This window comes from Mytilus edulis, chromosome 14, assembly GCF_963676685.1.
Source record: "Mytilus edulis chromosome 14, xbMytEdul2.2, whole genome shotgun sequence".
Lineage (NCBI taxonomy): Eukaryota > Metazoa > Mollusca > Bivalvia > Mytilida > Mytilidae > Mytilus > Mytilus edulis.
The window spans coordinates 7698389-7711813 of NC_092357.1; the positions used below are offsets into that span (position 1 = coordinate 7698389).

Genomic DNA, 13425 nt, shown 5'->3' on the forward strand with positions numbered 1-13425 from the left:
GTGCGCACTGAATAAAGCGCGTAGTGGGTTATCTAACAGTGTACACCACATTTTTTATGTTATTTCGAATAGACAGAAAAAATATTACAGTCATTTCTTATAATTTAATTCTAAATTCCATTTTAAACCGTAGAAAACCATGAAAAAATGTTGATGACCTCAAGGTCACATGACTAAATTATGTCTATGGGCTCATAACAAAATAACGTCAGCCAACCAGAAGAAGTGTTACATCCAAAATTAAATTATTATTTTTTTTTCTCCAAATTGAATGTAAAATAACTACTGTTACCGTATGATACACTACATCTACAATATGAAACAGTTGGGTATATGTCTATGAAACAGCAATCCAACTACACAGAAACGAAAATAAAAAATTGTATTACCTTACTGATCGAAATGATTTAATTTTTCTGCAGCTACTTTTGATTTCTTTGTTACAGGAACTACGCAAAGAACTTGGTAAAGCTCGCCTCTCACTGAAAGAGTGTAGACAGTCAGGGGACCAGTTGAGTGGTATGGTCGGGGAACCAGGACTTGTGGAAGTTCGTAAACAACTTGAAGATCTACATAATCTAGCTGATGATGTTCATGATATTACACGGGAGAGAGAAGAAGATCTGAAGACTGCTCTCGGCCATACGGACAAATTCCAGGAACTTGTAGATGTAAGGTTTTTTACTTTTCATGAGTTTGTGATAGAAAAGGCTACTGTTAACCAACTAATTTTTCCGAGGTCTATGAAAAAAAGTGAAAAAAAAAATATTAATATTATATAAAATCCAAACTGTCAAGTGAATTTCTGAAAGAATTATTCAGAGCATAACACATGTAAGAATTAGAAAGAAAATAGGAAACAGCAAACATTGTGTTATAGCTTTATCATAACCATATAATTTACAAATGGGGTATGATTGCCAATAAGACAACTCTTCACAAGAGACCACATGACATAGAAATTAACAACAAAGGTTTGATGGGAAATTAACAACTATAGTGTATATTATTTTAAAGATCTGATTTTTTTTATTTTAGTCAATTAACTCCTGGCTGCCACTGTCGGAACACAAGCTAGCCAACATGAAGCCTGTCTCTACTAATCCAGAAACATTATGTAAACAAATGGAGGAGATCAAGGTAAAGGGAGATTACCTGAAGGAAAAAATGTCCTCAAACTTTGTAAAACGTTGATTAATCTGCATTTTGAGCTTTTTCTAAAATTGAGTGATCCTTTTTCCTTTTTTAATTGATACTTTGGATTCATTATTATTCATATGATACTGATTTTATTGGATTTCAAGGGAAATGCTAAGCCATGAATTTGGATATTCCATAAAATACATATTTCCTATCAACTTGTATACTTTTAAAACTTGTGAAAACCACACAAACAACAATTTTTTTTATCAGAATCCAGGAAAATTGGTACGCATGAAAAGAATGAATCCACTGTAGCCCATTTTGTTAGGAAATGCATTGTTTAAAAAAAAAGATTACCAAATTTAGATAATTTTAACAAAAATACCTGCAATTTGAGCTAATTTTAATGCTAAAATAATCAATGACAAAAGTTTTACTCAACAATCCTTCCTTTTAACAAAATCCTAAAGCTTGATACATGCTTAGATAATATTATTATTGCAAAATATGTTGTGAATAATAGTGTTTCATTTTTTAACTTAAAATTTCATCTCAACAGGTTCAAAAACAAATTTTTACTTAATTTTTTTTATTTTCTATGATAGTTTGATTGCGTTTACAGGATTTTGCTGGCTACATGTATAATGAATCACAAGGGGTTTGTATCTCTTAGAATGTCACAGTGTGTAGCACCCCCCCCCCCCCCCCCCTTTTATTAGTGTCAGATTTGTTTATGATGCTGCATCAAAAAGAATCTTCTGCCAAGTTTGAAAAGTTACCATGTTTATTTTGTCATAAGTTTGTTATTTTTCTCTGTTTGAATTGAATAGTGAGTGTAGAAAGAAAACAGTATATATATCTTGTTTTATTTATAAATTTTCATACTTTTTGATGCAGTAAACCCAATTTTAAGATTTCGTTTCAGTATGAGAATGCATGGCGGCTTCTTACATAGCTTGAACATATATTACAAGAGGAAAACAGATTTTATTTTTTATGAATTTTGTTTATGTTAGCATCGAGAATTGTATGTCGTTTTTCAAATATAGCTTGTACATAAAGATTTCTCATATTAAGTTTTGCCACTCGACATTGAATTATACTGCTGTTTGGATGAGCCACTCTGTTAAAAAGTATTATTCACTTGACAATGTATGTTTTCTTGGCTGGGATGATCTCACATACAAAAAAAATAAAAGTTTTAGACCCAATGTATTTTAATAGAAGAAAATCTACTTTAAAATACTTTTTTAAAATATGTTTTTTGAGTTTTTGTACCACAACACAGTATGACATGTTCTCTGTTCTAATGATGTGTTAGCTATAGATTAGTGGTTTTACATTTTTATTGTTTTACCCTCCCCCTTTTATATATTTTTAATTCCTGTACCATTCTAACATTATAACATTAATATTTCATAATCATACTTCAATATTCATTTATGATTATATATTTTTGAAGGCTACAACTTCAGTTCAACTTTTATGGGTTTGAAAAAGTCTGTAATTTTTTACCAGTTATTTTAAGATCCATTTATTTAGAGAAATGTCAGATTGATCTATCAGTGTTTTTAGCGAAGTCCTGTGTACTAAACTAGCATGCATGTCTCACTTCACTTTATTAGGCAACATGCTTACTTTTTAGTTCTCGCTTCGTCATTTTATATTTAATTTAAATTAGTTTGCATGCATAATGCTAAGTATATTATGCCTGAAACACATTTCTAGACATATACTTCATATTGTTTCATTGTAATTTTTAACACTACGGGAAGCTAAGTTTTAAGAATCAGATCTTGAAAAAAAAGGAAATGATTCCTAATTAAGTTTGTAGATATAGCTCGAAGATAGGAAATGCCAAAACATAGGATAAGTCTTTCATTGTTTTATAATTTTTTTGCTACTACTAAGAAGATACTGAGTTCCCTTTAGTCAGTGATATTGAATTTTGAATGTTCTCTGTTGTATAATACATATAAGCTATTAATCAAAAACTCATTGACAGACTAACTAAACCTCATCTTTTCACATTGAGCATATTTTTTTCGGAAGCTTCGACCTTAAAAAGATCAAAAATAAAATTTATGATTTTCTTTCCAGTTTTACAAATCTCAAGTCCACCCCCATGTAGCAGAACTCCAGCAATTGAACCAGGAGCTTGGAGCTCTGAAAGAGATGTCACCTGTGGCAGCAGAGGTGCTCCATAAACCTGTGGAGGACATTAATACAAAATGGAAGGAAGTTCTAAAAGGAATCTCAGAAAGAGAGGTATGAATGAGTAAAAAATAACATTTTGTACCCAAGGAAATAAATAAATCTCTAGTTTGTGGACATTCTGCAGCAGTTTTATTAAATTGAAAGGGGGTAATTTTTAGTAGTGGTTAAATTTAGCAAATTTATAAATAGATGCAATGATTAAAATAAAATCAAAAAATTCAATCACGGTTAATGTTAACATGTGTGTGCAGCTATCCACAAGAAATAAAGTTAACATGTGTTGGCTATCCACAAGAGCAAATGTTTACACATTTTCATACTTTATATTTTCAGAATAGAATAAACCAGATGCAGATGAAGTTAGGGGAGGTTGAGTCCGGCATGGATAGCGCCATTAAATCTCTGGAACAAGCTCAGGAAGATCTCGATAACTTTGACGAGTTTGTAGGTGACCCTAAGACACTGGAAACACACATGAAAAAACTACAGGTAATTCTAGTGTTACTCTTTTATCAAAGTTGAGGATGAGCATTTCAGTCCAGCATAAATTCAACTCAAAAAGATAGAATTTATATGAATTACAGACTATTGAAATCAAATGGCCAGAAAATATTTAAACTCATGCGTAATATTAAGTCCACTGAATTTGAGAGACAATAAGAGACTACTATATGTTATATTTCTTAGGAAGATTTAAAAAAAAAATTGAATTCACAAAAGAGGAGAAAAATGGAAGTAACACCTTTGTAAATTGCATCTGAAGCTTTTTTCCAAACTTCTAAACCAGGAACGCACAAAGTCGAATATTTGAAATCCAAGGGTCACAGTATAAGAAAAGATAAATTTTGAATAGATAAAAAACCCAAAATACTGTTATCTGACTTTTTTGCCAATTTAAAACAGGAAATGAAACATAATAACATCAAGGACAGTGATGTCCAATGGATGGAAGCTAAGTTAAAATTAGTACAGGTAAAAACTTGTGAACAAGGTGTTGGTTAAAATGTCACAAAACATGTTGTCTAGTTTATTCTCTAATCTTCTTACACTTTGTCGTTATCTTTAGAAAAAAATGTTTTCCTGTTATTAAGCATGAATTAATCATGTTCATTGTTATAGAATTAACATATGCATGATGCTTAAAGTTTTTTTTCATTTAACATATTAACTAATTTAAATTTAGAATTTCACCTTTTTAAGACTTAAATTACTCAAATTATGCCAATGTTTTATTCAAAATTTAGCCTCAGATGGAAGATATAAACAGTGTATATGTTACTAAGGTATCCATACAAAAGTTAAAATCAGAACTGCACTGTTTCATTCATTTGTGTTGCAGTGTGTGTGCTGGTGTGGTATTAACCATCATCTATCAATCAAACAGAAATCAACATTTACTAGCACTGACTGAATTTTAGGCAGGTTAACAAATTAGATTTCAGAATTATGGCAAATTTTGTTTTTGCTGACAAACTTTGAAGAAATTCAATTTTTATGCCCCACCTACGATAGTAGAGGGGCATTATGTTTTCTGGTCTGTGCGTTCGTTCGTCCGTCCGTCTGTTCGTTCGTCCGTCCGTCTGTTCGTTCGTTCGTCCGTCTGTTCGTTCGTTCGTCCGTCTGTCCCGCTTCTTTCTGACAAACTCAAACTAATTTTACAAACAATTGTCTGAACAAATTTTTGATTTTTACCAAATATATTACATTTTTGTAAGTTAACTTTGATTTTAGCAGCAAATTATTTTCATTCTAAGAAAAATCATTGGAAAGTGTAGTTTACCTTATGGGACGAGGGAAAATGTTACAAATAAAGTTTTCACAGCTTAAAAAGGATACAGCACAGTGATCTAGCTTTAATAAGTTCATTGCACACTGGTATATTACTCAAATCAGAAGCCCATGTAATAATTCTAAATTTGTATGAGCATACACTTTTCATTTTTTATTTTAAGCTTTCAATAAGAAAATTTAAAAGTTGGGTGAGTCTTTCCCATATTTTTCCAGGGAGAGTTATTCCCCTTCTGGTATAATAATTGGTACTTTATTTTCATTTGGCTTTTTTACTGAAAAAATTTATGCTTATTACCCACAATTTTGTTTGGACTTCAACGGTTAAAAACTGGCTGTGGATTGTAAATTATATCAAACCTGTTCAGCAATTTTTGTTAGATCTTGTAGAATTTTGTTTCTTTCTTTTTGCATATATATGTCAGTATATTTTTGGGGAAGTTGTCGTTATTTTTTTAGGTAAAAAATTTAATAAAGAACTGCTTCTGTTTTGAATTAAAAAAAAATTGCAATGACTACAGTAAGTGACTGTAAATTCAGAATATTTTTGTGATAATTATTCTTTTACAAACTATATAAAAGCTATGCACTTCCACAATTTTCCATTTTAAATCTGAAACTTCATATTTTTAGTTACTGAACAGAGATCTGAAGCTACAAGAGAGAGTTTGTAAACAGTTGAGTGATGCTGTCGATAGTATCATAGAGAAAGAAGATGAAGACAGCCCAATACTGGTGGAGAAACGAGACACCATGAACGATCTCCTCCGGTCAGCTCAGGCCAATGCTAAAGATAAAGAGTCCAAAGTTCATGAGAACCTTCGGCAGGTTAGTAATTTGTAAACTAGGTAACAAATCATATGCCAGGTATCTTTGATTAGTTTTTGTACTCGAAAAAAGTTTTTTTGGGGGGATTCCTTAGTTTTGAATTTTAATAACATCAGATAAAAACTTCAAATTTTGCAAATGAAGATCTGAAATATTAAGTATTCAATCAACACATGTAAAATTCAAACTATTATTAAATATAAACACTTGATGCTACTTAAAATTGATATTGTCATCACTACTAAGATTCATTTGAACATACATTCCAATATACTCAAGTCTATGGCCTTAATCTGATCTTTCAGGAATAAAATTAATCAAAAATGTAGAAATATTGTCTTCAAATAGTTGTGCCCTTTGAAATCCCATAAAAAATTGTTTATTGGATCTTAAATACCATTAAAAAAATAGAAATAATAAAGTTCTATAATTTTGCTAGTCTATGTGACGTAGAGTATAAGAGGTAATACCTTATTCTTTTCTTTTTCAGATGAAGAAATACCTAGGTGATGTTGATGATATGTTGCAATGGGTAACAGACCTTAAAACTGAACTGAAATCTTCTCCACCTTTAGGAGCACTCCCTGAGACAGCTAAGATTGAATATGACAAAAGCATGGTAAGTAAAGGACATTGAAATGCTTCTAAACTTGAATTTCACTCTTTTTTTGTGTATATTTTTAAACAATTAGGACTGAGTAATGTCAATTTCTTAAATCTTAATAGGAAGAATTCTGATTTTGGGCTCTTTTAAAATCCAAGTACTCTACTCTTTTGATAGTTCTAAGGAGCTTGGATGTGCATTTTTATTTGACAAAGTTAAAAAAAAATAAAAATTTAAGCATTTATTAACCAATGAATAGTATTCAGAGTATATCAAAGGTAGCAGGTATGAAGGAAATTAAGAACTTCACAGTAATGTTATATAGATGTTTTAATTTGTTGTTTTCAGAAACGCCAAGAAGACCTTCTGAACAAAGATGAGCCAATAGCAGCTTTGATAGCTAAAGGTGAAGATATCATCAGTAAATGTGACCCCACTGAGTCATTACAGATTGCTGAGAAACTACGCAAACTCAAGGAACGAACAGCTGATACTAAAAATAGAGCAGAGAAAAGAAAGGTTTGTATTATTTTGTGTAAACACTCGTTGATACGTATTTGTTCCTGTATTATCTTATTATTTTATAAAATTTGGTGCTGGTGAAAGCAACATCAAAACCAGTGGAATGAATTTTTCAAAAGTTTGAAGTATCGATGAAAAATAAAATTATTTCATCCATACTTGAAAATTGGTATAACCCTACAGTATATATATAAAATTAAATGAAAACTAGGTCCAATTATTTATATTTAAATTGAATTCCAAAAACGTTTTGATATAGACTTGTTCCTCTGCTTTTTGTGGTGTGCATATTCTGGCCTTGAAGGCATAAAACTTTGCTCAGTGCTCGGAGCACAAAAAATTATGCTCGAAACATGAAATCCAGCAATTTGATTGGTTGATTTTCGAGCCTGAGTACAAAAATCATGCTCGAAAGTTTTATGACCGTGAGGCCTGATCTACTGTTATTTAAAACTGAATAAGAGGTTCTGTAAAATCAAACCATCAATGACTTTTAAATATTTAATTGGATTGCTGCTAGTCTAAATACGAATTATTTATATTTTTTCAGGAGAAACTAAATGAACACATGCAGAACGTAGATGAATTCCACGGTACATTGAAATCATTCACTGATTGGTTGAACACGGCTGAGGTGGCCATGAGAGGATTTAAATATCCTAGTAAACTGGTAGAGAAGGTTACGCTTCAGATAGATGAACATGAGGTTAGAGTCTTAATTTAGAATGAAACTTGTCTTCTCAAAATTCTCTTTTCGTTCTGTTTTATTGGCTTGAAGTTGGATTGATTGATTGTTGGTGTTAAATGCTACTTTCAACTCATTTTACTTCATCAAACTAACACTTGATAAAAAGTAAACCAGAATGCTTTTTATTAACTTTTGTAAAATAGAAATTTTTTCATGTTATGATTAGGTTAAATTGCCATGGGATACGTTTTCGCAAAAATAATTTTTTTTTTTTTTTTTACAAATCTGTTACTATTAAAATTTGTATCCAGCACTACTGTAATCCTTATAATTTATCTCATATATTTGTCCAAAATGAAGACAAAAGCTCTAAATTCAATATTATCTTTTCCCCTTTTTCTTTCCAGAAATTACGAGCTGAATTGGAGCAACAATCTGAGAAAATGATGTCACTGGACCGTACAGGAAGTTATCTGAAATACTTTGGGAGGAAACAGGACACCATTTATATAAAGAATCTTCTGATTGGTATACGATTACGATGGAAGAAACTTCTGAGACGAACAGATGAGAGAGGACGTCTGCTCCAACAAGCTTACAGAGAAGATAAAAGGGTAAGTTCATTGTGATGAAGGGGTGGACAGAGTTATAGGAATGAGGGTTCTGAGTGTGGGAGTCAGAGAAGAGAGAATCAAGAGTCTGGTAACAGGAAGCAGGGGAGAGTGGTAAAAATATGGATATTTATGAAAAATATTTTGGGAAAAGTAAGCCAAAGTATGAGGGAGGGGATTGGGACTTTGGGGTAGTGAAAGTCAACCCACTTTTGTATCCAGACTGCTTTGAGAATCAAATTCAAGAAACATTTTAATTTATTTAGATAATTAAATAACTTTGGAAAGATTTTGATGATGAATAGCTACATATGTATAATCAATTGCAATTTTTTATGCCCCACCTACGATAGTAGAGCAGACCTGCCAACTATCCCGATTTTCGCGGTATCATCCCGATTTTTATCCCTCAACCCGAATCCCGATATCGGGATCGTAAAACTAGTCAAAATCCCGATTTTCACCAAATATACCCGAAAAAATTATTGTTTACCGATTTTGAAGTTTTTCTGATCAATTTTAAAAAATCTATGATTTTACCTGGGGACATATTATGACAAGTTAACGACCCTACGCTAATCAACAGGTGTCATTATTAGTGGTTGTATGTAATCAGATTACCTAATGGGTCGTAACAGTCCTCAAAATTAATTTGTATACACACATTTGGTCAAAAAGCCTTTTAATTTTAATCAATTTATCATACAAGCACAATTTGCAACATGTGCCGTAGTTCCACAACAAAATCATAATTAATTGAAAGATGAGAACTGTAATGAACTCTCAAGGAAACATCGTTTATCTTGAAATCCGTTTAATTTTTTAAACCAGACGTCGTGTGTCTGTTGATTTAAAATCGACGCCATTTTGTTCACTTCTACTGTTTTACTGTATAAGCCTCCTTCGGTAAGAGCACCTCTGAATACAAAGAAAGATAACTCAAATTTTATCCATTTTCTCCTTGATACTGATAAGACCATAAGTAAGACTAAATAAAAAATCTGTCTTCATCCTTCTAACTTAAGGACATGTAGTTTTAGGTCTTTTGAGTCAAGGTTCATTAGATTAAGAAGGTCTTTGGAGGGGGAAAGGGGGGGGTCTCTACTTTGAATCCTTTATTTTTAATGCCATTTTTCTCTATTCCTCAGTCAATTTTATAATTTAATAGTACTAGAATCATGCAAATAAAAGAAACCAAGGCCTACAAGCTCTACATTAGTATACCAAAAGAAAAAAGAAGAGAACTTAGACTATTTTAGGAGTAAAAAACAATGCACACAGAAAAGTCGCTAAAATTTTAACCCTTTAAAATCTGGTCGCGCGCTAAATCCCCCATGGAGATTTTCAAAAGTTGGCAGGTCTGGTAGAGGGGCATTATGTTTTCTGGTCTGTGCGTCCGTTCGTTCGTTCGTCCGTCCGTCCATCTGTTCGTTCGTTCGTCCGTTCGTTCGTTCGTCCGTCTGTCCCGCTTCAGGTTAAAGTTTTTGGTCAAGGTAGTTTTTGATGAAGTTGAAGTCCAATCAACTTGAAACTCGGTACACATGTTCCTTATGATATGATCTTTCTAATTTTAAAGCCAAATTAAACTTTTGACCCCAATTTCACGGTCCACTGAACATAGAAAATGAAAGTGCATGTTTCAGGTTAAAGTTTTTGGTCAAGGTAGTTTTTGATGAAGTTGAAGTCCAATCAACTTGAAACTTAGTACAAATGTTCCTTATGATATTATCTTTCTAATTTTAATGCCTAATTATATTTTTTATCCAATTTCACGGTCCATTGAACATGGAAAATGATAGTGGGAGTGGGGCATCCGTGTACTTTGGACACATTCTTGTTTTTATTTTCTCCAAATCTACTGGTGACTTGGTCAATCTCCAAAAGTGGAGATTTAATTTTAGTATCTGTTGAATCAGAAATGCAGTTAAATTGATGGTCATTCTAGTAATTTAAAATTTACTTTCAGTTTTATGATGCCTGGAAGAGTCTCTGTGATTGGCTAGATGACAGTTCAAAGTTGATGGCAAAGTTCAGCAATCCACAAGGTGCTACAAAACAAAACATTGATGAACTCAAGGTCAGTTGTAGATTTTTAACTAGTTCCTGTATATCAAATATATATATATATTGATAATCAGACCAATATACCAAAGTAATGTTTTTTTTAATAAAATGCTTTATCACAAAGCTTAAGAAAATATATATTTGTTAAGTTGCTAGCTTGTAATATATAAAGACTTTATAAAAGTCTTAATTTTGCAACATCAATATATTGTTCATCAAATTTGTTCACCCAATAGTTTCAAAAAGATATTTAATTCATATCTGATTTGATATTAAACTTTTAATTTGAGTTCAAAAGATGAAGCCAGGAAAGTTTGGTATGCACATTACCAATTAAATATCCTTGGACTATAAATTGGTGTGGCGTGAATGGGAAGTAACTTAATGACAATTAATGGACAACTTAATTTCAACTATATATTTTATTTTAGTGGGACCCTAAGGTACTATACATAGCGTGTAAAACAATAAAACAGTAAAACACACCAACTCTAACTTTTTCACCAATTATAATCATAGTGTGCTGTGATATTTCTAACTACTAAACAGATCAAATGTTCAAAGTCTAATTTGAAAAATACTTTTATTGAAGCTTGGAATAAGTTGACAGCCTTCTTACGGTTACATTTAAAGTTATTTGACTTCCTAGGGTAACATTTTAAGTTATCTGCAGGGTAACATTTTAAGTTGTATTCCTTCTTAGGGTTATTTGGGTATATTATAGTATACAATTTAGTGGAATGCTACATTTGATTTATATCCAATTAAAACATTTCTTTCTTTTTTACTTTTTTGATCTGTTTTCTAATGAAACCTTGAATAATACAATATAAACACTTAATATTAACACAAACCTAAAACTCAAGTGTTTTCTGAATTAGAACATATTTATCTACTTTTTGTCAAATAAGCAAATATGTAATATCAATTGACCAATATTTGATGAATTTAATAGAATGCACTGTGGGAAACTTATATGGAGGTATATAAACATGTGTGGAAAGCTAGTCTAGTAATGTTTGGTCTTGCACTATATTGTTTTTGTAGTGAAAAACATGTTAAGTTATCTCCCTTCGTCTGTAAAACCCAAAATTCATTCCCATCTTGAGTGTCTCTATCAACCCTTGCACATGCTTGCACATAATTGAAATATCCTACACACTCAATACAAATACCATGTAAAAATGAGATTTCCTGAGAATTGAATCTAAACAAATTGCTATTGTAATGGAAAAAAATTGTGAGTTATCTCCCATTGTCTGTAAAAACAAAATTTACAAAAGTCTGATTTGTTGTAGCACAAAGATATTGAGTTATATCCCTTTATTTGTAAAACCAAAAATTGAGTCTGATCTTTCATACATGTTTTCTGAATCAAACCTTTGTACATAATTTGAATGTACACAAACATGCTACCTACCGTATAATGTCTTTGAGGTGATTTCATGAACATTGAAGCTAAAAAAAAGACTTCATGAACATAGAATCTACAGTCACACCTTAAAGGATGCCTGAATCAATCCTTGCTCATTCTTTTATACATCAATTAGCAAATGACATTTCAAAATGTGAGTTATTGGACATTTTAACTATACAAAAAAGACATCAACTGTACAGATTTTCTCTTTTATTTATACATGCTCTATCTTAGGCAGTAGTAAAGGTATGATTAGGTTGGAATTGGTTTGTTTTCTTGATGAACAGAAATGCATGCATCATATGTAAACCCTGACATAAAGTAGAGGTGAAAAGATCCCTTAATCATTACCTCAACATCTGTAGCAGTTATATTTTTATGTAGAATTATCTAATTATCTTCCAATATTATATTCAGATAATTAGCTGTGCATTCACCCATTCTTACTTCACTTTCTGTAAATGGTATCATTATTTTCTTATTCTTTCACCAAAACTATAATCATCACAATGATAAAAATTTATGAAAAAAATCTCATTTCATGAAGAAGAAAAAACATTTAACATTTTAACCATCTATCATAAACTATTACTTTATATTCAGGCAAGCGATAGAAATTAAGCAATGCATGACCTCACTGTGAAGAGAGAAAGCTTTGGAGTTTGATTTTTACATTTTTGAAAAAAATAGACTTCTGGATCAAGTTCAAAAATTGATTTTAAAATAGAATGCCCTAGATATTGATATCAGTTTTATTACAAATGTTTCCCTAAGTGTTGATAAATACAGGATACAGTTTATTACAGGACCTATTTATATTTTTTATTAACCTGTTATTAAATGCCAGAGGCAATATCACCATATTAAATGGCTATTCAAATCCATTGACTTGATAACAATAGCACAATATTGATACAGGAAATTATACTTCATTTTATTATACTGGGTCAATAAGTCAAAATAGTGCCCGAGGACGATACACACAAAGTCTGAATGGTAAACTGAAGAAAGTAAATGGACAAAAAGTCACTCAGGACAGAAGGTCACAAAATTGATAGAAAAAAGTCACAATTATAAAATAATTGAATAATTTTTAGAAAAGTCTTAAAATGGGGTCTCATTCGGGGGTTCCGATCCTGGATCCTGCTTACAGTTTTGTCAGATTCCTGTATCCCGCTTACACTATGTACGTAAGCAATTCTCATTTTTAACCGGATTTTTGTGACAAAAATGTCGGTTATTGATTTGGGGATGTACGGCGGGCGGGCGGTCGGTCGGGCGGGCGGTCGGTCGGGCGGGCGGTTGGTCGGTCGGGCGGGCGGGTGGGAATCAAATGTTGTCCGTGCATTAACTCATGAACCGTTCAACCAAAGCTTTTAAAATTTTAATATGTTGTTACTGACAACTAAATGAAGGTCAAGTTCAATAATGGCGATTTTGACTTTTACCGTTCAGGAGTTATGGTTCTTGAAAGATTGAAAAATGGAGTTTCCAGTCGTGTCCGTGCATTTATGCATGAACTGTTCTACCTAAGCTTCCCAAA

The 13425-nt window shown here is 31.8% G+C and overlaps 1 protein-coding gene across 18 annotated transcripts in view; it reads left to right on the forward strand.

The window, feature by feature from the left end:
* Nucleotides 1-13425, forward strand: part of LOC139503208 (microtubule-actin cross-linking factor 1, isoforms 6/7-like) — a 122069-nt gene that overhangs the window by 72796 nt on the left and 35848 nt on the right. For 4 of the 18 annotated variants that reach the window (XM_071292954.1, XM_071292950.1, XM_071292960.1 and 1 more), the window contains 13 exons: nucleotides 447-671; nucleotides 1039-1140; nucleotides 1766-1801; nucleotides 3244-3411; nucleotides 3694-3849; nucleotides 4264-4332; nucleotides 5782-5976; nucleotides 6467-6595; nucleotides 6929-7099; nucleotides 7653-7808; nucleotides 8198-8404; nucleotides 10368-10478; nucleotides 11421-11447. In XM_071292954.1, the coding sequence (XP_071149055.1) occupies nucleotides 447-671; nucleotides 1039-1140; nucleotides 1766-1801; nucleotides 3244-3411; nucleotides 3694-3849; nucleotides 4264-4332; nucleotides 5782-5976; nucleotides 6467-6595; nucleotides 6929-7099; nucleotides 7653-7808; nucleotides 8198-8404; nucleotides 10368-10478; nucleotides 11421-11447 (1752 nt within the window). Of the gene's footprint in view, nucleotides 1-446; nucleotides 672-1038; nucleotides 1141-1765; nucleotides 1802-3243; nucleotides 3412-3693; nucleotides 3850-4263; nucleotides 4333-5781; nucleotides 5977-6466; nucleotides 6596-6928; nucleotides 7100-7652; nucleotides 7809-8197; nucleotides 8405-10367; nucleotides 10479-10896; nucleotides 10909-11420; nucleotides 11448-13425 lie in introns of all 18 variants that reach the window. The other 14 variants (XM_071292952.1, XM_071292962.1, XM_071292965.1 and 11 more) reach the window with 7 other exon arrangements.